Here is a 21,918-nt window from a genome sequence, read left to right on the forward strand (position 1 = left end):
TGCACGGGGCTGCTGAGATCCCCCATGCTCGTGACACGTGGGTGCCTGGCTGCTGAGACCTGGCACGTTCGTGACACGTGGGCACAGGGTTGCTGAGGGCTGAGGCCGCACGTGCTCGTGACACGTGCACACAGGGTTGCTGAGAGCCCAGCTGCCCTGAGCTCATGACATGGGGGCACAGGGCTGCCGAGACACCCCCCCCCACCCCCCCCGCTCATGACACGGGGGGCACAGGGCTGCTGAGACCCCCCACACTCGTGACACGGGGGGCACAGGGCTGCCGAGACCCCCCCACACTCATGACACAGGGCTGCATGGCTGCTGAGACTGCGCCACCCCCATGACATGTCGGTACACAGCTGCTGAGACCACCCGACGCTCGTGACGTGGGTGCACAGCTCCTGAGACACGTTCCCCGTCCCCCCCCCCCCCCCAAATTGTGACACATGGGTACCGGGCTGCTGAGACCCCCACACTCATGACATGAGTACAGGGCTGCTGAGACCCCCCACACTCATGACATGTTGCCGCATGGCTGCTGAGCCCCTTGTGCTTGCGACTGGTGAGTGCACACCTGCTGAGACCCCCCCCACTCATGACACGAGTACACAGCTGCTGAGACCTGTCCCCCCCCTCCCAATTTGTGACACATGGGTGTACAGTTGATGAGACACCCACCCCCCACCCCCCCCAACACTTGTGACATGTGGCTGCTGAGACCTCCCCCACGCTTGTGACACAGGGGGATAGGGCTGCTGAGAACCGCCACGCTCATGACATGTGGGAACACAACTCCTGAGACACCCCCGCCACTTGTGACACAGGGGTGCATGGCTGCTGAGACCCCCCGTGCTCATGACATGGAGGTGCCTGGCTGCTGAGACCCCACACACTTGTGACGTGTAGGTGCCTGGCTGCTGAGACCCCCCCACTCTCGTGACATGTCAGTGCCTGGCTGCCGAGACCCTCTCCACACTCATGACATGGAGGTTCCTGGCTGCTGAGACCTCACACGCTCGTGACATGTCAGTGTCTGGCTGCTGAGACCCCCCCCACACTCATGACATGGAGGTGTGTCTGGCTGCTGAGACCTCACACACTCGTGACACATTTGTCCCCACGTCCCAGGCTGGCAGACGCAGCAGAGGGGAGGGGGTGACATGGGGAGGGGGACACAGCAGAGGGGGGCGGGGGGGGGGGGGCGGCGGGCAGACAAGGGCCTCGCACACGTTTATTTCCCATAGATATATTATTATTAATTTTCCTTTTTTTTTTTTTTCTCTTTTTTTTTTTTTTTTCTGTAAAAGACCTAAAAACGGATAGAAAAAAACGGATGGGGGGGGGGGGGGGGGGACACAGACACACCGTCCGGCTCCTGGCCAGCGGGCATGGCTGGGGGGCGGGGGGGGACACGACGACACACACGACGACATGGCACCCCCCTTCCCAGCGAGGGGTCCCCGCCTCCTCCTCGCCCCCGTCCCTCCGCGGGAATCGGGGGGGGGACACCCCCCTAAAATTGGGGTGGGGGGCTGGATAAGGCCACGGGCGAGGGGCTGCGCAGGCAGAGCGTGGGGCTCTCCGGCATCCCCCTCCCCTCCCCCCCCACACCCCCCCCTCCGCCAAATTTGGGGGGCGGTGGGGGGGTGTCTTCCCCCCCGGCCCCGGTCTTTCCGCGCCCAGGGGGTGCGGGACACCCTGGGTGGGGGGGTGGGTGGTGGGTGCCAGCCTAGGACTTGCCCTCGGGGGGGTTGTATTCCGTCTCTCCCGCCGACACCTGGGAGATGCGGCGCGTGGAACGCCACAGCCGCCGGTGGAACTGGCCCGGCCGCACCTGGGCGAGGGGTGGGGTGGGGTGGGGGAGTGGGGGGTCATGAGCACGGACCCCACGTCCCCAGCCCGGCCCACGTCCCTTTCTGAATCCTCATCCCCTTCCCCAAGACCAGCCTCTTCTCCATGCCATTCTCATCCCCTTCTCCATCCCCATCCGCTTCTCCAGCCCCATCCTTATTCCCTCCTTCATCCCCATTCTTCATCCCCATTCTTCATCCCCTTCTCCATCTCCACCCCCTTCCAGATTCCCGTCCCCTTTCTCCATCTTCATCCTCTTCTCCATCCCCATCCTTATTCTCTCCTTCATCCCCATTCCTCATCCCCTTCTCCATCTCCACCTCCTTCCAGATTCCCGTCCCCTTTCTCCATCCCCATCCTCTGCCAAATTGCCATCCCCTTCTCCATCCCCATCCTCATCCCACTCTTCATCCTCATCCCCTTCTCCATCCTCATTCCTCATCTGCTTCCAAATCTCCATCCACTTCTCCATCCCCGGCCTTATTCCCTTCTTCATCCCCATCCCCTTCTCCATCTTCCTCCTCTTTACCATCCCAATTCTCTTCCAACTTGCCATCTGCCTCTCCATCTCCATCCCACTCTTCATCTTCATCCCCTTCCAAATCCTCATCCCCTTCTCCATCCCCGGCCTTATTCCCTTCATCCCCTTCTGCATCCCCATCCCCTTCTCCATCTTCATCCTCTTCTCCATCCCAATTCCCTTCCAACTTGCCATCTGCCTCCCCATCCTCATCCCACTCTTCTTTCTCAGCCCCTTCTCCATCCCCGTCTCCGTCCCCATCCTCACCCCACTCTTCATCTTCATCCCCTTCCAAACCCTCATCCACTTCTCCATCTCCATCCTTATTCCCTTCTTCATCCCCATCCTCTTCTCCGTCACTATCCTCATCCTCTTCCCAGATCCCCATCTCCTTCCAAATGTCCACTTGCTTCCCTGTCCCCTTCCAAATCCCTGTCCTCATTCCCTTCTCCATCCCTGTTCTCTTCCAAACACCCACCACCCTCAGCCTCTTCCCCATCATCACCCACGTCACCTTCCAACCCCCTTTCTTTTCTCCATCCACACTCAACCCCTTTCTCATCCCCATCCCTTCTCCCATTGCCATCCCCTTCTCCACCTCCATCCCCTTTCCCTTCCCCATCCCCACCCTCCACACCCTTCCTCATCTCCATCTCCACCCCCTTCCCCTTCCCCATTTCCACCTCCATCCCCTTCCCTACATCCATCACCATTTCCATCTCCATCCCCCTCTCCACCTCCACCTCCATCCCCACCATCTCCGCCTCCATCCCATTCCCACCACCATCTCCACCTGCATCCCCATCCCCACCGTCTCCACCTCCATCCCCTTCCCCATTTCCATCACCATCTTCACCTCCACCAGCTCCATCCCCCTCTCCACCTCCACCTGCATCCCCATCCCCACCCTCCATCCCCTTCCCCTTCCCCACCTTCATCTCCACCATCTCCACCCCCATTTACACCACCACCTGCACCCCCATCCCCACCTCCATCCCCTTCCCCATCTCCATCCCCTTCCCCATCACCACCTCCATTCCCTTCCCCATCACCATCTCCACCTCCACCACCTCCATCCCCTTCCCCACCTCCATCTCCACCTCCATTCTTCATCCCCATCTCCTCTCTTTCCCATATCCCTTTCCCATATCTCCCCCACCCCACCTCTGTCCCCCTCTGCTCTGGAGACCAAGGAGGACATGCAAAGGTCCCCAGCCCAGCAGCACCCAGTGGCCACTGAGGCATGACACCTCCCCAGTCCCACCACCACCTGGGGTGGGGGTCCACGCTCACCTCAGCGGGCTGCCCAGCCCCCACCACGATGAGCTTGCCATCCTCCAACCCCACCAAGATGTGACTCTTCTCCTTGGTGACGGACACGCTGTGGACGGGCACCCGCATGGGCATGGGGGGCACGGCCGCCCTGAGGCTGTGAGAAGACGAGTGGTGGGATGGGATCCCTTGAACCTCTTCCAGGCACCCCAAAGGGGTGGTTTTGGTGGGACAAGGTGGGTGGTGTCCCTCACCTCTGGAGGTCACGGATCTCCAGCCCGCACTGCATGGTCCCCAGCACCACGAACTCCTCCGTCAGGCACATGGCCGTCACCTCCTCGTCCAGCGGGACAGAGGAGAGGTGCTTCCCGTTCACCGAGTAGAGGTGCAGCGCAAACCTGTCCTGAAAGACAGAGCAAAGACGGGAGGACACACACGCTGACGGTGACGAGGGAGGGGACACCGGGACACCTGGCCATACCTTCAAGCAGGCTCGTTGACCTACGGCGGTCTGGGCGACCACCTGCCCCTCCGGCCCCACGGCCAGGTGGGAGAGGACGGTGGGGGGAGAGCTCTCGCCAGGCGGCCGCAGGGATCGGATGAAGAGACCTCGGCGGATGGTGTGGATGATGATGGTGCCGTCCTATGGGAAGGAGGGGACGTGGAGTGGTGAGGGTGGCACTGCCCACCGTGCCACCCATCCCATCATCCACCCCACCAACCCAAGCTCACCTTGGAGCCCGACACTGCCATGTCCAGCTCGGTGCTGATGGCCACACACGTCACCTCGGCGTCGTGGCCGTACAGGACCTGGACAGGTTTGGGAGCCAAGCCGCAGGAAAACCCACCCTGGCGTTGGGGACATGGGGACCTCAGTGACCTGGTAGCAGCACCCACCATGAGCTCTCCTTGGCTGGAGCACGGGGTAAGGGTCAACCACCTACCTGCTGTAGGACCTGCCACACCATGCAGGTGGTGTCCCGGGACCCAGAAATGAGGTAGATGCCGCAGAGGTCAAGCGCCAGGCAGGTGACAACATCTGTGACACCCAGAGGGACACCATGAGCTGCTGGTCCCGTCCCACCGTGCTCGGCACCCTGACTCCACGGGATGGCACCAAGATGGGGTTTGGGGTCTGGAGATGTTGCTAACCCTCACCCCAGCCCAGCTCTGCGATGGAGCCTGGACCATGCCCAGAAGATGGGGGACACTGGGAGATGTCCCCTGCCCTCTCTTATATCTCCTGCCTCCCGCCATGGCCCTAGAAACCCATCGAGGCATCATTGGACCTTCATCACCAGAGGAAGACATACCTATGTGCCTGGTGATGTGCCCAACAACCTTCCCTTTGGCCAGTGAGGTGACGCGGAGGCTGTTGTCCCAATGTCCCCCACTGAAGAGCAGCTTCCCGTCGGGGGACACGGCCAGCGTGCGGGAGCAGAGATCCGCGCCGGGGGCGAAGGGGCCCTGCAGGAAACGCTGGGTCCTGGTGGGGAGGGACATGGAAAGGTGGCAGAGCCACACGTGGGCCGGTGGCACCTTTGGGGAGCATCCCTGAGGACCACGCATCAGCTCACTTTGCATTGGAGACGGTGGGGTCTTTGGTGAAGCTGAAGTAGTTGGAGATGTTCTTGTCGTAGGGTAACCAGTTATGGGTCCCCAACAAGCCGTTGGCACTCACAGTGACCTGGGCAGAGATGGAGATGGAGGTGACACAGCTCCCACCACTGGAGGCCTCCTGGGGTTGGGTCCTGGCATGTGGCATGCACCCATGCCTCAGTTTCCCTGCACTCACCAGGACATCGGGTGATCCCTGAGTGATGAAGGAGTGCGCCTGGTTCTTGGGGACCACAGCTTGCACCAGGGCCACCCCATCGCTGATGCCCTGTGGGGAGACAACATCCGGTGGGCACCCTCCTGGCCACCACCACCCCCCAAGTCCTAGCCAGGGACGCCCCCGGGATTGTCCTGACCTCCACAAAGAAGGACTTGAGCTGGTCCAGGTTCTCAAAGATGTTGGGTGAGCGGGTGTCGAGGCGGGCCAGCCTCTGGGCAGCGCTCTCTGCGGACAGCCGGGCGGGATGGGGTTCCTGGGGGGGGGACGAGGGAACCCATGAGCAGGGAGGTGGCCCCCCGAAAGGGGCTATTATTTGGGGATGGGGGTATGAGCTACCTTGAGCAGCTGGCAGGGCGTCTGCCCAAAGTTGCTGATGATGCCCTCCAAAGCCTTCCTCTGTGTCTCATCAGCGATGGCGTCCAGGTCCACGGCCCCTGAGGATGGAGATGGTCATGGGGGGCCACCTAGCAGGTGCTCCCTGCCCCCCATCTCCCTGCCCCACAGCTCACCCTCGTAGGTGCAGTAGTAGAAGACGTTGAGGGCCTCCACAGCGGCCGGGCCTCGTTGCTTGTACCCAAAAATAAGGTCGATCCACTCGTGGAGGTGGGCTGAGACATACTCTGACTCCTGTCCAAGGATAGGGTATCAGGGTGGGCCAGGAATGCCCACCACCGCCCTGTAACGACCCCCGCAAAGGGGTGGGAGCAGAGGAGAGGTTGGGATGAGCTGCACCATCTCACCAGGGCTTTGCGGTGCTGGTAGATGAAGTCCTCACGGGAGCGCGCCCACCGGGGCAGCACCACGTCGCCCACCTTCTCGTTGGAGAGCTGCAGGCAGCCCAGGTCGAAGCCTGCAGGCAGGAGCAGGCAGGGGGTGAGGGACACCCAACCCCCACCATGCTCCCATGGGTGCTGTCCCCATGGTGGGCATGATGGGTACCCCCTTACCGTTCTGGTTCTCCAGGAACTCAGGGAAGTAGAAGAACTCTGGGATGAGCTCCTTGACATCCACGGGGTTCTCCATGCGGGCTTGCCACGCCGCTGGCACCGAGTGGAACTGCCGGTCCGAGCAGTCAAACCTGGTGGCACAGGACACCCGGTTGGAGCCCACTCGTCCCCCTCGATGTCCCCTCCCCGGGGTCTACCCCCTGGGCGCCCACCTGCCGCTCTGCAGCTGGATGTGGAGGGTGGTGAAGGGCTCGGTGCGGATCAGGTAGTGCATGACACCCGCCGCGTTGGAGTAGTGCGTGCCGTAGTGGAACTTGTCTACGGTGCCCGTGGGGTCCTCGAAGCTCTCGTACCTGGGGGTGAGGTCAGGGGGTGTCCACCGGGAGCCAGCCAGGCTCTCGCTGCATCCCCCGTCCCTCATTTTTGGGGACACTCACTTCTCCTTCACGTCCCGGGCGTGCCGCTCGTTGGCCACCCCGATGGGCTTGGACAGGTCCCGAAACACGGCTGGGTTGGTGAGGTCGAGGGTCTCTGAGATGTAATCCCGCAGGATCCAGGGGAACTGGGTGGGGGTGGGAGGTGGGTGAGGTTGGGGGGGGGAGGGGGTCCCAGGCTCGCTGGGGGGATGTTGTGGGGGGACATGGGGCTCACCACGGGGTACTGGGAGAGGTCGTTGTAGGTGCGCCCCGCGATCGTGTTCAGCTGCATGAGGTACTCGAAGTTGGAGATCTCCCGCAGGACCCATTTCTGGAGGGAAGGGAGGGTGGCTGAGACGGGCTCGGGGTGGGGAGGGGCAGGAGAGGGGGCAGACACCCCCACCCCATGGTTATTCCTGTCCCATGGCCATCCTTTGTCCCAGACCATCCCTGGCACCACAGCCGTCCCTGGTCTCATAGTCATACCCATCCCACGACCATCTCTGGTCCCATGGCCATCCCTATCTCACGACCATCTCTGGTCCCACAGCCATCCGTGGTCTCGGATCACCCCTTGTCCCATGGATGTCGCCACCCCATGGCTGTCCCTGGTCCCATGGCCATCTTAGGTCCCACAGCCATCCCCATTCTGTGGCTATCCCTGGTCCCATGGCCACCCCTGGACCCGTGGCCACCCTTGGTCTCAGATCATCCTTGGTCCCATGGATGTTCCTACCCTGCAGCCATCCCTGGTGCCATAGGCATCTTAGGTCCCACAACCATCCCCATCCTGTAGCCATCCCTGGTCCCATGGCCATCCCCTGTCCCACGGCCATCAGTCCCAATGGTCCCACTGTCATCTCCAACTCATGGCCATCCCTGGTCCCACGGTCATCTTCATCCCATGGCCATCACCAGTCCCATGACCATCCCTGGTTCCACAGTCATCTTCATCCCATGGCCATCCCTGGTTCCACCGTCATCTCCAACCCATGGCCATCCCTGGTCTCACAGTCGTCTTCATCCTATGGCCATCCCCTGTCCCACGGCCACCCCTGGTCTCATGATCATCTCCAACCCATGGCCATCCCCATCCCACGCTGGCACCCTCCCCTTTGCCATCTGGGAAGGGGAGATATGGGGTGGGAGTGGGCAAGGCGGGGCTGGTACCTGCGTGAGCCCTGAGGCTTTCAGCAGCTCCTGGGGCGAGCGGCTGCCGAAGTAGATCTGGCTGGGGGGACGCAGGCCAAGGATGCAGGAGTACACCTTGTTCCTCACCTAGGGGGATGGAAGGAAGGATGTGGAGCGGCCAGAACCTGGGCAATGCTGCATCCCCTGGAGGGTCCTGGGTGGGGGGAAAGGGTGTCACCACCTTTTTTTTGAAGTTGAGGAAGTAGTTGGCTTGGTCGATGAAGAAGAGCTCGAGCGCGGAGCGGCGCAGGTTGTAGCGACGCAGGTGGACTTCACGCAGGTGGGACAAGGGGCGCTTGAAGTCGTAGCCGATCCCTGACGAGAGAGGGGGGCAAAAAGCCCTGTGGACGTCACTGTCCACCTGGACCCCCAATTCCTGAAGCAGGGATGGGGGCCAGCATCACGCTGGGGCTGGGAGAAGCCCACGCCCAAAACAACCAGCACCCGGCGTAATAGGCTTCTGGAGGAGATGGGTTGGGTGGGGGGTTCCTCACCCCACCTGGCTGCAGGGACCCCCCCAAGGAGCACATGCTGTTACCTCCCTCCGTCTCCTCCTTCTCGCTGCTGCCATCGTAGAAGTAGACATGCTGTGTCGTCACCTCCAGGCGGCCGGGGACAACGGCCACTGTCGTGATGAGTTCGCAGTCCTCTGAGACCACCAGCTTCTCCCGCTGGTTCTGCTCCTTGGGCTCAGCCCTGGGTGACACCAGGGGTGAGGAGAACCAGGTGACACCCCAGCCCAGGTGAGCCAGTGCCATGGGAGGGGATGGGGACACTCACTGGTTGTCCAGGACGGGGAGGTCCTCCTCGGCCAGTTGGTCATCCTCCAGCTCGCTCACCTTGGCCTCCTTGGCCATGGCGAGCGGGAGGGACTCGGTGGGGTTGTGGAGGTGGTCGGCTCCTGAAATGAAGAGGGGGTCAGCAGCCTCTCCTGGCCCCCTACAGTTAGGGGACAAGTCCTGCAAAGGGCCTCCATCCCATCCCCAACTCCAACAGGGTCCATGACAGTTCCCAGCTCAACCCCACCACGTGCATCCAACCGGTGGTATCCCCTTGCCCACAGCACGTGGGGGGACTCCTGGGTGCCCCATTCCCATCAGTCTCACCCAAGTTGTCCCGTAGGGCGCTGGCCTCCAAGTGTTGGTCGAAATTCAGGTTAGGCACCAGCTTCAACCTCATCCGAGAATAGGTCTCGGCGCTCGACAGCTTCCAGCGAACCTCTGGTGGGTTCCTGTGGGGTAGGTGGGGGTGAGGCACACCAGGGACCCCCAGTTGTGCCACCCCTCCCTGGGGAGCGAGGCTGGGGGGCTCACCGGTCAGCCCAGGCGGAGCGGGGCGAGGTGAGGAGGCGGCACAGGGACCGCCACTGCTTCAGCACGGTGCCGTGGTGGTTGTTGGCTTGCTTGAGCACGTTGGCGTGCCGGGCGTTTTCTGCCTTGGAGCGTTTTGCCACTGGCTCCAGCACCAGCTCCTGCCAAGGGAACAGGAGAATGAAGTGACAGCAGGGCTGGGGTTCGGGGACATTCCCAAGGTGAGGAGCATGTCCATGGGGTGACATCCCTGGGGCAAGGAGAACGTCGCCAGGATGATGTACTTGGGGTGAGGAGCACATCCCCGGGATGATGTTCCTGGGATGAGGAGCATGTCCCCAGAACAACGTCCCCAGGATGAGGAGCACTTCACAAGGGCAATGTCCCCAGGGTAAGGAGCATGTCCCCAGGATGACATCCCCAGGGTGAAGGGCACATCCCCAGGATTAATGTCTCCAGGGTGAGGAACATATCCCTGGGGTGACATCCTAGGGGTGAGGATCACATCCCTGGAATGATGTCCCTGGGATGAGGAGCCCATCCCAAGGATGATGTCCCCAGAGTGAGGAGGATCTCCCCAGGATGACATCCCCGTCATGAGGAGCACATCTCCAGGATCAATGTCCCCAGGGTGAGGAACATGTCCCTGGGGTGACAAGCACATCCCTAGGATGACATCCCCAAGATGATGAGCAAATCCCCAGGATGAGGAGCCCTTCCCCAGAATGACAACCCTGGGATGAAGAGTACATCCTTGGGATGATATCCCCAGAATGAGGAGAACATCCAGAGGGCAATGGCCCCAGGGTGGGGAGGATGTCCCCAGGATGACATCCCCAGGATGAAGAACAAATCCCTAGGATTAATGTTCCCAAAGTGAGGAGTATGTCCCTGGGGCGAGGAGCACGTCCCTAGGATGACATCCTTGGGATGAGGAGCACATCCCCAGGATGATGTCCCTGGGTGATGTCCCTGGGGTGAGGAGCATGTAACCAGGGTGAGGAGGACATCCCTGGGATGAAAAGCACATCCCCAGAATGATGTCCCCAGGATGAGGAGCATGTGTCCCCAGGCTGAGGGTCTCTCCAGGGTGAACAGCACATCCCCAGGGTTAATGTCCTCAGGGAGAGGAGCACGTCCCTAGGATGACATCCCTGGAGCGAGGAGCACATCCTTGGGGTGAGAAGCTTGTCCCCAGGATGCGGAGCATATCCCCAGGGTGACGTCCCCAGGGCTAGGAGCAGGCAGTACCTGGAACATCTTGCGGCTGGCCGCCTTCTCCTGCTCCCGCCGCTGAGAGCTGCTCATCATGGCATCGTAGCAGGCGTTCCAGAAATTGGACATGTGGTCGTGGCTCTTGGCGAAGGTGTCCATCTCAAACTGGGCCATGGTGGGCTGCACCTACCGAGAGAACCAGGATGAGAGAAGAAGCATTTGCAGGGCTTGGCACCCACCAACCACCATCCAGGCTATGAGCATCCCCTGCCCTGGAGGTCACCCCTGCAGGCTGTCCCAACCTGGTGGTGACATGGGGACCCCACCACAGGACAGACCCATCTCTAAGCCTGGGAAGGTGTTCCCCCAACAGTGGTGCCACCCCATGCCCCGTGGCACCCACGTGCTTCTCGATGAAGCCCCTCCACTCCGGGGTGGTGCAGAAGAGCTGGAAGTCCTCGTAGAAAGTGGGGCTGCCATTGGTGGGGGGCAGCGAAGGCAGGAACAGCTGCAGCTGTAGGGTCTCATAGCACTGGTCCATGAGCGTCCGGACGATGGGCACCAACCAGGAGAAGGTCTCCGACTTGGCTTCCAGCGAGCGTCGCAGTGGGGTCTCCAGCTTGCCCAGCAAGTAGCAAGCCTCATCCTTTTTGGGGGCTGAGGCGGTCTGAAGCAGGCTGTGGAGCTTCACGTACGCCAGCGAGTGCAGCTGGGGGGGGACATGGGACATCAGATGGGGCCACCTGCCCTGCCCCAAGGGCTGGAATCTCACCCTGAGCCCCAAGAAAGGATGACCCACCTGGGGGTCCTGCAGCATGATGTAGCCCACGAGGATGCGTAGACCCGTCTGGGCCATCTCCTTGAGGTCAGAGGTGCCGTTGGCCAGGTGGTACCAGACTCCCAGCTTGTCCAGCAGACTGCTCACCCCCTCGTAGATCTGGGCAGGGGGGAGCACAGTGAGTCTCCCATCCGGCCACACACCCCCTCACCTCTCCGGCCAGGCGGGCGCAAAGCCACCAGGTCTGTCCCCATCACCCACCCAGCCTTGGCTTTGCTTGACGTGGTCTTGGGCTATGGGTAGGGGTCAGGATGAGGGTTGAGGGACAAGGTAGAGCCCCAACTCGTGACCCTAATGACGAACCAGTCAGGGCTTGGCATGAGGGTTAGGGGTTGGGGCTGAGGGTATGGGGTTATGGGATTGGGGTCAGGGTTGGGGTTTACAGCAAGGATGTAGAGTTAAGGTTTAGGATTAGGATTTAGGAGGTACGGTTAGGTTTATAAATATGAGTTGAGGTTAGGGTTTAGGGTATGGGATTAGGATTTAGGTTTACAGTCAGGGTGTAGGGTTGAGGGTTGGGATGTTGGGATTGGGATTAGGGCTAGGGTGTAGAATTGGGGTCAGGGCTGAGGTTTATGGCAAGGATTTAGGGTAACGGTTTAGGATTCGGATTTAGGAGGTACGGTTATGAGTTAAGGTTAGGTTTTGGGGTTTTGGTTTACAGCAAGGGTGTAGGGTTAGGGCTAAGGGTCAAGATTAGGGTGAAGGGTTGGGGTTTATGACAAGGATGTAGGGTTAAGGTTCAGGATCAGGATTTAGGAGGCATGGACAGATTTACAGGTTATGAGTTAAGGTTATGGTTTAGGGTTAAAGCTTAGGTTTAGGGCCAGGGGGTTGGAGTTATGGTATGGGTGTAGGGTTGGGTTAAATTTAGAATCATAGAATCATAGGGTTGGAAGGGACCTCTGGAGATCATCTGTCCAACCCCCTACCAGAGCAGGGCCACCCACAGCAGGTGGCACAGGAACGTGTCCAGGCGGGTTTGGGATGTCTCCAGAGACGGAGACTCCCCCACCTCTCTGGGCAGCCTGTGCCAGGGCTCTGCCACCCTCAGGGGAAAGAAGTTCCTCCTCGTGTTGAGGTGGAACTTCCCATGGTCAAGTTTGTGCCCGTTACCCCTTGTCCTGTCCCCGGGCACCACTGAAAAGAGCCTGGCCCCATCCTCCTGACACCCACCCTTGAAGTATTTATAAGTGTTGATAAGGTCCCCCCTCAGCCATCTTTTTGCCAGACTGAAGAGCCCCAAATCCCTCAGTCTTTCTTCGTAAGAGAGGTGCTCCAGTCCCCTCATCATTATTAGGGTTAGGGAATTAGGGTTATTAGGGTAGGAATCAGAGGTTAGGGTTTAGGATCAGGCTTAGGGTCTACAGCAAGAGTGTAGGGTCAGGGCTAAGAGCAAGGGTTAGGGTTGGATTTACAGGTCATGAGTTTGGGATAGGGGTTAGGGTCAGATCTTAACAGATAGGGCGAGAGCACAGGGTTAGATTTAGAGTAAGGTTTTAGGGTTAGGGTCAGGGTTGAGGTTTACGACAAGGATGTAGGGTTAAGGTTTAGGATTTGGATTTAGGAGGTACGGTTAGATTACAGGTTACGAGTTAAGGTTAGAGTTTGGGGTTTTGTTTTACAGCAAGAGTGTAGGGTTAGAGTTAAGGGTCAAGATTAGGGTGAAGGGTTGGGGCTTATGACAAGGACGTAGGGGGTTAAGGTTTAGTATTTGGATTATGAACGTACGGCTAGATTATAGGTGATGAGTTAGAGTTATGGTTTAGGGTTAGGGCTTTGGGTATAGGGACAGGGGGTTGTAGGATGCAGGGTTAAGGTTAAATTCAGGATTAGGGGTTAGGGTTTAGGATCAGGGTCAGGGTTTAGAGCAAGGGTACAGGATTGGGCTTCACAGCAAGAGTGCAGGATTGGGGTTAAGGCTGAGGGTTAGAGCTGGGGTTCATGGCAAGGGTGTAGGGCTAGGGCTAAGGGTTAGGTTTAGGGTTGGATTTACTAGTTATGGGTTAGTGTTAGGGTTTAGGATTGAGGCACAGGTTATTTTCTACAGTTAGGTTCAAGGGCTGCAGGTAGGGGCAGGGTTGAGGGTTAGGGCTAACACCGGGGTCCCTGGGTTAGCACTAAGGGGTTCAGAGCTCGGGTTTGGGATCAGGACCCCCTGCTCGTGCCCCATCCACCTTCTCGCTCCACAGGGCCTGGTTGTTGTGTCCCTCGGAGAACAAGAAGTCCTGGAGCAGCCGCAGCAGCTTGAGGGCGTTGTGGGTGAGACCGGGCAGGGTGGTCGGCCCCGACTCCTTCAGGTCCGTCAGCGCCGACTCCAGCATCATCTCCAGCAGGCTGCGGGAGAGCAGGTGGGCTCCGTAGGGTGGTCCTCCCTTGGGGTGCACCCCACCAGACCCCGCTCCAGACCTGAGCGGGACTTACCTGCGCTTGATCTCATCGGGGGGACGCACCAGCTCGCACGCTGTCCCCAGCTTGGTGAGGACAGAGAAGACCTGCCCACGTTCCCTCCATGCCGCGTCATCCCAGCCCTCCACCCCACGCCAGGTCACCGAAAAGACGATGTTGGTCAAGAGGTTGCACAGCTCCTCCTCGGGTGTTTGCTGCCAACGGGGAGGAAGGGTGAGAGGTCCAATGTCCAGCATAGCCCAGGGTGGTGGGCACGATAGTTTGGGGCTCACCTGGGGGTTGCTGGTGTTGGAAACGTTGTCACTGGGCAGCGCGTCCTGGTAGCTGCTCTCATCTAGGACGTTTGAGAGGCTGGAGCTCTTGCGTGCTCGCATTCCTGGGAAGGGCTTGAAGCTCTCCAGGGGTGAGGGGGTGTCGGGGCCACTGGCGGGGGTCTGCGTGCCACTCTCGGCTGTGGCGATGGAGCTAGTGCTGGCCAGGTCGAGCCCCAGGTCGAAGGGTGAGGTGGAGAAGGGTGAGAGAGGGTGGTAGACGCCATCAAAGGGAGGTCCATCACCAGGGTTGGAGGACGAGCGGCTGGCCCGGTCGGAGGAGTCGAAAGACTTGAAGTTGTAAGAGTGGAAGGACTTGGTGCGGCCGCTTGGGGAGATGGAGTGGTCAGAGAAGCCCTCGGAGAGCTCCTGGTCTGAGGCCTCATAGCCCAGCGGCAGGAAGACATCCAGCTCCTGCAGCTCAGCCGGCGGAGGGCTCGTCCCCTCTTTGCCGGGGGGGTCCGAGAGGTTGAGGAGCTCCAGGCAGCCCCCGTTGCCTGCAATGCTGAGGCTGTGCTGGCGGGACTCGTAGGACTCTTTGACGTAGAGCTTGGTGAGTGTGTCCTGCCAGCCGGCCAACCTGGCCAGCTGCTTCACCATGTCCTGCTGCGCGTAGATCAAGTGGAAGAGCTGCAAGAGAAAGTGAGGGGTGAGACCTGATGATGTTTGCCCCAACTCCTCGTAGCCTCTTGGGGGGTTGGCCCCTCCAAAGGGCAGGAAGCCCTGTTCTGAGCACCCCAGATCTTCCATAACCATCATGGGGTGCTGGAGCTGCTTGACTTCCATGCTGGCACACCACCATCCCCATGGCCCCTGCGTTTGGGTATGGCTGGGTGCCCAGGGAACTCAACCCCAGGGTGACAACTCAGTCACAGCTCCTTGTGCCCACAGCCCTGCTCACCTTGCGGCAGATATCGAGCCGGACGGTCAGCTCAGCCCGGTGGGACAGGTAAACCACGGCCACCAAGTCCTTGTAGTTGGGAGGGTCTATGGACAAGGAAGGAGAGCACAATGGTGGGACAGGTCCTGTGGTCCCCAAAAGCCACCAAAGACCCTCAGGCCCAAGACATGCTGAGCCTCATGGGAAGCCACCAGTGATGACCCCATGGCACATGTTTGGGATGGGTGGCCAGGGCAGGCCTGATTTCTGCAGGGCACATGGTACCTGCCCCGAGGACCTGCTCTGAGAGGCAGCGGAAGAGCAGCATGGAGCCGGGGATGTCACTGAGGCAGGCGATGAGCCCCTGGTACCCAATGTCCTTCAGCTTCAGGCGGTTCTTGCTGCGCTCAGGGACCTTCTCGTACTTCAGCATCTTATAGAGGACCTGGTGAGACAGAGAAAGGTGGCCACCCTGCTGCGGCAAAGCCCCTGGCTGCTGGGGATGGCAAGAAGTTGGTGCTGGGGACCTGTCTTACCTTGAATACCCTCTCCCGCACTTCATCCGAGAACTTCTTCTGCACCAGCAGCGAGAAGAGGACCTCCACGTGGCCTGGCTCAAAGAGGAAGGCAAAGAGCTGCTCCTGGGCAGGCGAGCCCTTCAGCAAGCTGTGGATCACCTCCAGCGCCCCGCAGACCTGCAGGACACAGGGCTGGTTGTCCACTGCCCTCCACGTGTCCCACCAGGACCTCAGCGGCTTCTCCCTACCCATTGCTGGGCCAGCTCATGGCACACCGAGGTGTTTGGGGACCTGGGTGGCCCAGTGCCGTACCTGCTGCTCATCTTGTGCCCCCGCTAGGTAGCTCAGCAAGCTCTGCATCTCCTCCCCGGAGAAGCTCCTGCAGAAGAAGTCCTTCACCAGACTGAAGAGAGATGTCTGCACTGTCTTGATGTCATCGGTGGCCATGGTCTTCTCCCTGGAGGTGCTGATGGACAGATGTGCATGGGCATTCCCTTCAGGGATGCGCACAGCCACCCTCCTGCCCCGTGTCCCCCATTGATGGCATGATCCCAAAGCCCACCATGGAGCATAAGGAGCTCCAGGGCAGCCCGGTGTGGACATCCCTTCTGGCCAACCCTGCCCCGCTGGGAAATGTCTGACCCACGCATTTGGGTCTCTGCATGGTGCGAACATCCCCAGTGCCACAGGGGTGCAGAAATGCATGGGGTCAGACAAGAAGAGGGTATCAGCTTGTGTCAGAAACCACCATGCTCTTGGTTGCTGCTGGAGAGATGCTGGGGGTGGATCTGGGGGCTGGCCAGTTGCAGGTGTGGATGGAGGCTTGGGGATGGGGCATGGCCATGGGGAGTGGAAGGTCATGCACCCACCACCATGCTCCCACACCAGGAGATTATCCCATGAGGTGCTTGCAGGAGGGATATTGCCCCAAGAAAAGGGTGTCTACCCCAAAACTGCAGCTCTGAGGGGTGAAGCCCACCACCACGTCAGTGTTCAGGGGTCCAGGATACAAGCGGCGGCTCACCCGTAGTACGTCCGGATGGAGTCGAGGATGTACTGCACCCCGTACTTCTTGCGGATGCGTTGCTTGTGGTCCTTGATGACGTTGGCCAGATACTGGATGTGACCTGCAGGGAGAAGGTGTGAGCAGCCATGGAAGCCGGTTGGGATGGAGAACAACCCCAAGCGCCCCCAGTTCCCACCTAAGCGGACGGCAAAGTCGCTGTTGCTCCAGATGCGGAAATCGAAGAGGAGATGCTGGTAGAGGAGATGCAGCAGGAACCCGCTGCCCTCAGAGGCCACCTGCTCCATGAGGATCTGTGAGGCCATCAACGTGCTCATGTCCAGCAGTTGACCAGAGACCTGCCATGGGTGAGAGGGGAGACTTGCAGCCCTGGCGTCCCCCTTGGGGAACGGGCCTGGGGACTGTGGGATGGAACCTTTGGTAGCACCTCACACCTTCTGCAGCAGCGCCCCGATGATGGCCGGCCCATGGCACTGCACCAGGCTCTCCTGGTTCACTGGGTGATTCTGGATGAAGTTCTTCACCAGCAGCAGGAAGGCGGCCACGCTGTTCCTCTCCAGCCTGCTCTCTGCAAGACACAGGGCAGAGCCCCACCAGTAGCTGTGAGACCTGCGCCCACCCAAACATCTTCCTACAGTGCCGCCTGCATCTGCCTGCAACGGGCATCCTGGAGACCCCACCGTAAAAGTTCTCTGCAAATTTTTCAGCCCATTCCCCGATTTCCCCCAAATTTAAGTGAGTGGAAACTTCCATTCCTCTGAGCTGCTTGGAAGTAAGCAGCTGGGTATCAGGAGAAAGCCTATTTCACCTATGCAGGAGAAGGCTCCTGCATGAACGCAGCCCTACTATAAGGCACCAGAGACTCCACGCAAAAGCAGGCTGGAGGTAAGCAGGCTGGAGACACCCCCATCTTCCCAGAACTGCTTGTTTATGACTAATTGGGTCATAACAACATTACAAGATGTCAAAGGTTTCTCTGTTACCCCATAACTCTTGGTGCCCCAGGCAAGACCTCTCCAGCCCACAGTAGACACCAGCTTGCTCCAGGCAGCACCCACATGGCAGCGGGGTTACCTCCAGTCACCCAAGCAGCCACTCCACGTCCCCCGAGGTCCTCACCTGAGGACTTGCCCAGCGGGATGAGCATGCCCTGGGCGTTCCTGGAGGATGTCAGCTCTGGTCCCACCAGGTCGTTGGTCTCCTGCTCATCCTCGGGCTCCTCCTTCTTGGACACCACTTGCTCGAGCAGGGGCAGTAGCACACCCATTCCACCCACGCAGTTGACCACGTCCTACCAGAGGGAGGCGAGAGGCTTTGCTTGGTGCTGTGCGGTGACAGCAGCGTAGAGGAGGAGGTTGCACGTGCACCTGGGGTCCATTCTGCCTACTCCTGGGCTCAGCCCAAGCCGGGGAGAGCCAGGCCTTGTGGCTAGCAAAGACTGGGGTGTGCCCCAACCCAACCTACAGCACGAACCTAAAACAGGTCCCCTTCTCCTGCACCACTCATGGTGCCCACCTTGGGCACTGAGGACCTATGGGGCACGCAGGTCCTTCGTGGACCCATGGGTCATGAAGGTCCTTGGTGGATCCAATACCATGTAGCAGAGTCCCTGTAGGGTCCAGGAGAACCACCATGGCCATCCAACACTCCTTGGGGGTCCTGACCCTGCCCTGTACCCCAGGAATGACCCAGCTACCTCCATGCCGCGGGGTGGATGGACCAGTACAAGCCACCCTGTGACCAGTGTACCTTGATGTCCCAGTTGACCACCTTGTGCCCTGTCAGCCTCCCGTCCAAACCGTGGCTGGGAGAGAGGTCCAAGCAGATGTTGTTCCTGCAGGCCTAGAAGAGAGCACCATGGGAGTATCCTCATGCTCCTGGAGATGTCACCTACAGCAGAGGGACCACGAGTGCTTGCTGTCCCTGTCCCCGGGGGGGTGGCTCTCCTCACCTGTGGGGTGTAGTACAGCAAGAGCTTGCTGCTGAGCTCCGCCAAGTCACCTTCCAGTGTAAACGGTGATGTGACATTTGGACCTGGGGGAAGAGGACTGGGGTGAGCTGGGGCATGGTAGAGGAGACCCCGGTTGCCACTAGCACCCCTGAATATGTCTCCTGTGTCCCATCCTGACGTACCTGTGCAGAAGAGCGCCTTGACCTGGGCTTGCTGCAGAGCCTCACAGAAGATGGCCACGGAGCCCAGGTGACCTTCCAGGGAGGTGGGGCTGCCCCACTCGGTGTCCTGGCTGCCAGCTGCGGTGGTGGCCACCACCCCCTCGGTAGGGGGCTGAGTGGGGGTCCAGGAGTGGGGTCCCAGAGCGGCGGGGACCGACTGGGAGCGGCCGAGTGCGGGGCGCGGGGGGAAGACCATCTCCGGTCTGTGGGATGCCGGCGGGTGGCTGGTGGTGGTGGTGGCAGTGGTGGTGGTGGTCCGGTGGCCCGCAGAGCCAATGCAGCAGGAGGTGAAGGACTGGAAGGGAGAAGCAGTTGTGCTCGGCCCCCAGCCCCATGCCATGGGGAGGGGAGGGGATGGGTGCCGGGGGAAGTCCCCCACCTCGTGGAGGGAGGGGAAGCGGAGCTGCGCCGTCTTCCGCAGGTGCCCATCGGTGTAGATGCTGACGATGTTCTGGCCAAAGGGCCGGCGGCCGGCGACATGGACAATGTCAACACAGTGCTGGAGGGACAGAGAGGAGGTGTCAGGCGTCCTGGTGTCCTTGTTGCCCCCCCAACCCCCCCGCGATGGGGATGGGGACAAGGATGGGGGTGATGCTCACCCAAGCCGAGTCGTTGAAGGCAAACTCCGTCAATGCCACTGTCATGTAGTCCTTCTTGGTACAGACGGCCACCACCAACACGCCGCCGGCGGTGAAGAACGCCTCAAAGCCCGTCCCGCCGGCCGTGAAGAAGCTGGTGGAGGAGAAGCATGGTGAAGATGGTGGTGCTGCCCCTCCTCATCCTCACTGCAGCCCCCCAGGTCCCTCCACTGAGCATCACCTATAGAGCTGCCTCCTCTTCGGCCTCACCAGTGGCTCGGGCTCCTCCTCGCTCAGGCACAACCATGCGTGGAAGGCGAAGGCACCGCCGGGCCACTTCTGGACAGCGGGCACCATGATCCCTGCCATGCCGGGCGTCAGGTCGAAGCACTGCAGCGCCCGGGGGGGGCCCTCGACCCGTGCCATCCCCGAGAGCGCCCGGATGACGGGTGCCGCATAGGGATGCGGTCCCCGACCCCGCTCGTGCCGCAACAGCCGCAGCAGCTGCCGCAGCTCCCCGGGGCGGATGGAGAGGCTGCCCAATGCCCGCAGCAGCTCCAGTAGATTTTCCGAGCAGGCAACCGGCAGCGCCGGTTCGGTGGCCAGGGCACCCAGCAGGGAGCCCACCATGCCTGCCTTGACGCAGGTGAGGCGGCTGGGCAAGGAGGCTTCGCAGAGCCGCCGCAGCTGGCCCAAGAGGAAGACCTGCAGCTCCTGGCACTCCAACGCTGGCAGCCAGGCCAGCAGGATGAGCAGGGGCTGTTCGTTGCGGATGGGGCGCACCGGGAAGGAGCTGTGGTCGCCTTCCACTGCCTGCCGAAACACAAGAGCCGGTCGGTGCAGGCCTGACCCCCTGGAGAAGGACAGATCCTCCCCCTGGTCACCCTGGGCTGGTGGTAGAGACCCTGTGCACCAAGAGATTTGGAGACTCCTGTGGATCAAGCCTATCAGAGACCCACATGAATCAAAAGTCTCGGAGACCTCCATGCATCAAGCATCTTGGAGGTCTCTGTGCATCAACAGTTTTGGAGCGCCCATGCAACAAGCCCCTTGGAGACTCCCATGGATCAAGAGTCTTGGAGACCCTCATGCATCAAAAGTCTTGAAGACCCCTGTGCACCAACCCTATTGGAGACCCTCACGCATCAAGCACCTTGGAGACCCTCACGCATCAAGCACCTTGGAGACCCTCACGCATCAAGCACCTTGGAAAACCCTCACGCATCAAGCACCTTGGAAAACCCTCACGCATCAAGCACCTTGGAAAACCCTCACGCATCAAGCACCTTGGAAAACCCTCACGCATCAAGCACCTTGGAAAACCCTCACGCATCAAGCACCTTGGAAAACCCTCACGCATCAAGCACCTTGGAAAACCCTCACGCATCAAGCACCTTGGAAAACCCTCACGCATCAAGCACCTTGGAAAACCCTCACGCATCAAGCATTTTGGAAAACCCTCACGCATCAAGCATTTTGGAGGTGTTGGCACATCCAGCAGTACCAGAGCAAGTACTACCACAACAGAAAGGGCTCAAAATTCCCCAAAGCTGAGCATGAATTCAAGCTAAACATGGCCCCAGGACCCCTCAGGAGGAAGCTGATGGGAAACTAGCAGAGTGGAGAGGACTTGCGGGGTAAGGAAGGGGGCTGCCACGGTCTGAGTTCCACCATGAACCACCAGCACCTAGGGCTTTGCTCGGCGTGGAGGAGAAGTGGGCATGCTCACCATGTTGAGGAGCTCCTGGAGCAGGCGTTGGGTGGGCTGGCCCTGGCTCCTCAAGACCTCGTAGAGGTGGGCATAGCCAATGCGCTCCTTGAACACCTCCTGCAAGCACCCAGGCACATGGGACCCTTCACTGAGCCCCACCACGTGCTGCTTTCCCCCCAGCCCACCTCACAGCGTGAAAATCCCGAAACTCAGCCATTTTTGGGGTGTCCCCCCACCCTCGTCCACCGCCAACCTTGGCTGAGGGTGAGTTGCTCATGATGGCAGTAAGCACCCCGATGGCGTGGACCGCGATGGCATCAGAGCTGCTGTTGAAGACCTACGGAGACATGGAGGTGGTGGGTCTGCTGAGCCGTGGGGTTGGGGGGCCACAATCCACCACGCCTGGTGGTTTGGTTATGGGGTGGCCCCACACGATACCTGCTGGAGCCCATCTCTGTCTGGTGGTTGCGTGGGGACCTCGTCCTGGGCTTCACCCGTCTCCCGCGAGCTGCCGAGGTAGAGCTGTGGGACACGGGGTGGGCATCAGCCCTGGGGAACAGCACCCAGTATGGGTGGGGGAAAGGGAAGGGGGTTACGGAGGGTCCCCACCCCATGGAAGCTTCTGCAGCACAGCCACTCTGTCCCAGCATCATTTAGAGCCAGGAAGGGTGAGGATGGAGATGAGGGTGCCCAACCCAGATCACCAAGGAGGGGGGACACCAACGTGGCGACTCCGGTACCTTGCTGTTTTGGAGGAGCCGGATGATGTGCTCGAAGCAGTTGTTGCTGAGAAAGACGGCTTGTAGGACTGGCCGGTCCTCACAGCTCAGCATGGCCGGGATGGCATCTACGGCGAGGTGGAGATGGCTCAGCACCCACCCCACGTCCCCAACCCCACCCCACGTCCCCAGCCACCTA

General features: G+C 60.4%; 1 protein-coding gene across 1 annotated transcript in view; it reads right to left on the reverse strand.

Annotated features, from left to right (window-relative positions):
• Positions 1-1,354: 1,354 nt before the first annotated feature.
• Positions 1,355-21,918, reverse strand: part of NBEAL2 (neurobeachin like 2) — a 31,716-nt gene continuing 11,152 nt past the window's right edge. Inside the window, exons 9-55 of the mRNA XM_063324218.1 lie at positions 21,741-21,847; positions 21,439-21,522; positions 21,254-21,337; positions 21,019-21,117; positions 19,531-20,102; positions 19,311-19,443; positions 19,091-19,210; positions 18,673-19,006; positions 18,491-18,573; positions 18,289-18,381; positions 17,659-17,830; positions 16,974-17,107; positions 16,718-16,877; positions 16,540-16,642; positions 15,828-15,981; positions 15,534-15,692; positions 15,283-15,442; positions 15,019-15,104; positions 14,079-14,747; positions 13,822-14,000; positions 13,575-13,734; positions 11,359-11,496; positions 10,963-11,268; positions 10,596-10,745; positions 9,348-9,505; positions 9,141-9,265; positions 8,815-8,935; positions 8,573-8,730; positions 8,216-8,349; positions 8,014-8,121; positions 7,079-7,174; positions 6,865-6,989; positions 6,640-6,780; positions 6,428-6,558; positions 6,221-6,330; positions 5,990-6,107; positions 5,817-5,914; positions 5,617-5,733; positions 5,439-5,528; positions 5,221-5,330; positions 4,957-5,129; positions 4,588-4,682; positions 4,376-4,492; positions 4,125-4,286; positions 3,898-4,046; positions 3,665-3,800; positions 1,355-1,834 (exon numbers count right to left, since the gene is read on the reverse strand). Of these exons, the coding sequence (XP_063180288.1) occupies positions 1,730-1,834; positions 3,665-3,800; positions 3,898-4,046; positions 4,125-4,286; positions 4,376-4,492; positions 4,588-4,682; positions 4,957-5,129; positions 5,221-5,330; positions 5,439-5,528; positions 5,617-5,733; positions 5,817-5,914; positions 5,990-6,107; positions 6,221-6,330; positions 6,428-6,558; positions 6,640-6,780; positions 6,865-6,989; positions 7,079-7,174; positions 8,014-8,121; positions 8,216-8,349; positions 8,573-8,730; positions 8,815-8,935; positions 9,141-9,265; positions 9,348-9,505; positions 10,596-10,745; positions 10,963-11,268; positions 11,359-11,496; positions 13,575-13,734; positions 13,822-14,000; positions 14,079-14,747; positions 15,019-15,104; positions 15,283-15,442; positions 15,534-15,692; positions 15,828-15,981; positions 16,540-16,642; positions 16,718-16,877; positions 16,974-17,107; positions 17,659-17,830; positions 18,289-18,381; positions 18,491-18,573; positions 18,673-19,006; positions 19,091-19,210; positions 19,311-19,443; positions 19,531-20,102; positions 21,019-21,117; positions 21,254-21,337; positions 21,439-21,522; positions 21,741-21,847 (7,316 nt within the window). The 3' untranslated portion in view covers positions 1,355-1,729. The remainder of the gene's footprint in view (positions 1,835-3,664; positions 3,801-3,897; positions 4,047-4,124; positions 4,287-4,375; positions 4,493-4,587; positions 4,683-4,956; positions 5,130-5,220; positions 5,331-5,438; positions 5,529-5,616; positions 5,734-5,816; positions 5,915-5,989; positions 6,108-6,220; positions 6,331-6,427; positions 6,559-6,639; positions 6,781-6,864; positions 6,990-7,078; positions 7,175-8,013; positions 8,122-8,215; positions 8,350-8,572; positions 8,731-8,814; positions 8,936-9,140; positions 9,266-9,347; positions 9,506-10,595; positions 10,746-10,962; positions 11,269-11,358; positions 11,497-13,574; positions 13,735-13,821; positions 14,001-14,078; positions 14,748-15,018; positions 15,105-15,282; positions 15,443-15,533; positions 15,693-15,827; positions 15,982-16,539; positions 16,643-16,717; positions 16,878-16,973; positions 17,108-17,658; positions 17,831-18,288; positions 18,382-18,490; positions 18,574-18,672; positions 19,007-19,090; positions 19,211-19,310; positions 19,444-19,530; positions 20,103-21,018; positions 21,118-21,253; positions 21,338-21,438; positions 21,523-21,740; positions 21,848-21,918) is intronic.

This window comes from Chroicocephalus ridibundus, chromosome 2 (assembly GCF_963924245.1).
Source record: "Chroicocephalus ridibundus chromosome 2, bChrRid1.1, whole genome shotgun sequence".
In the NCBI taxonomy this organism is placed as follows: domain Eukaryota; kingdom Metazoa; phylum Chordata; class Aves; order Charadriiformes; family Laridae; genus Chroicocephalus; species Chroicocephalus ridibundus.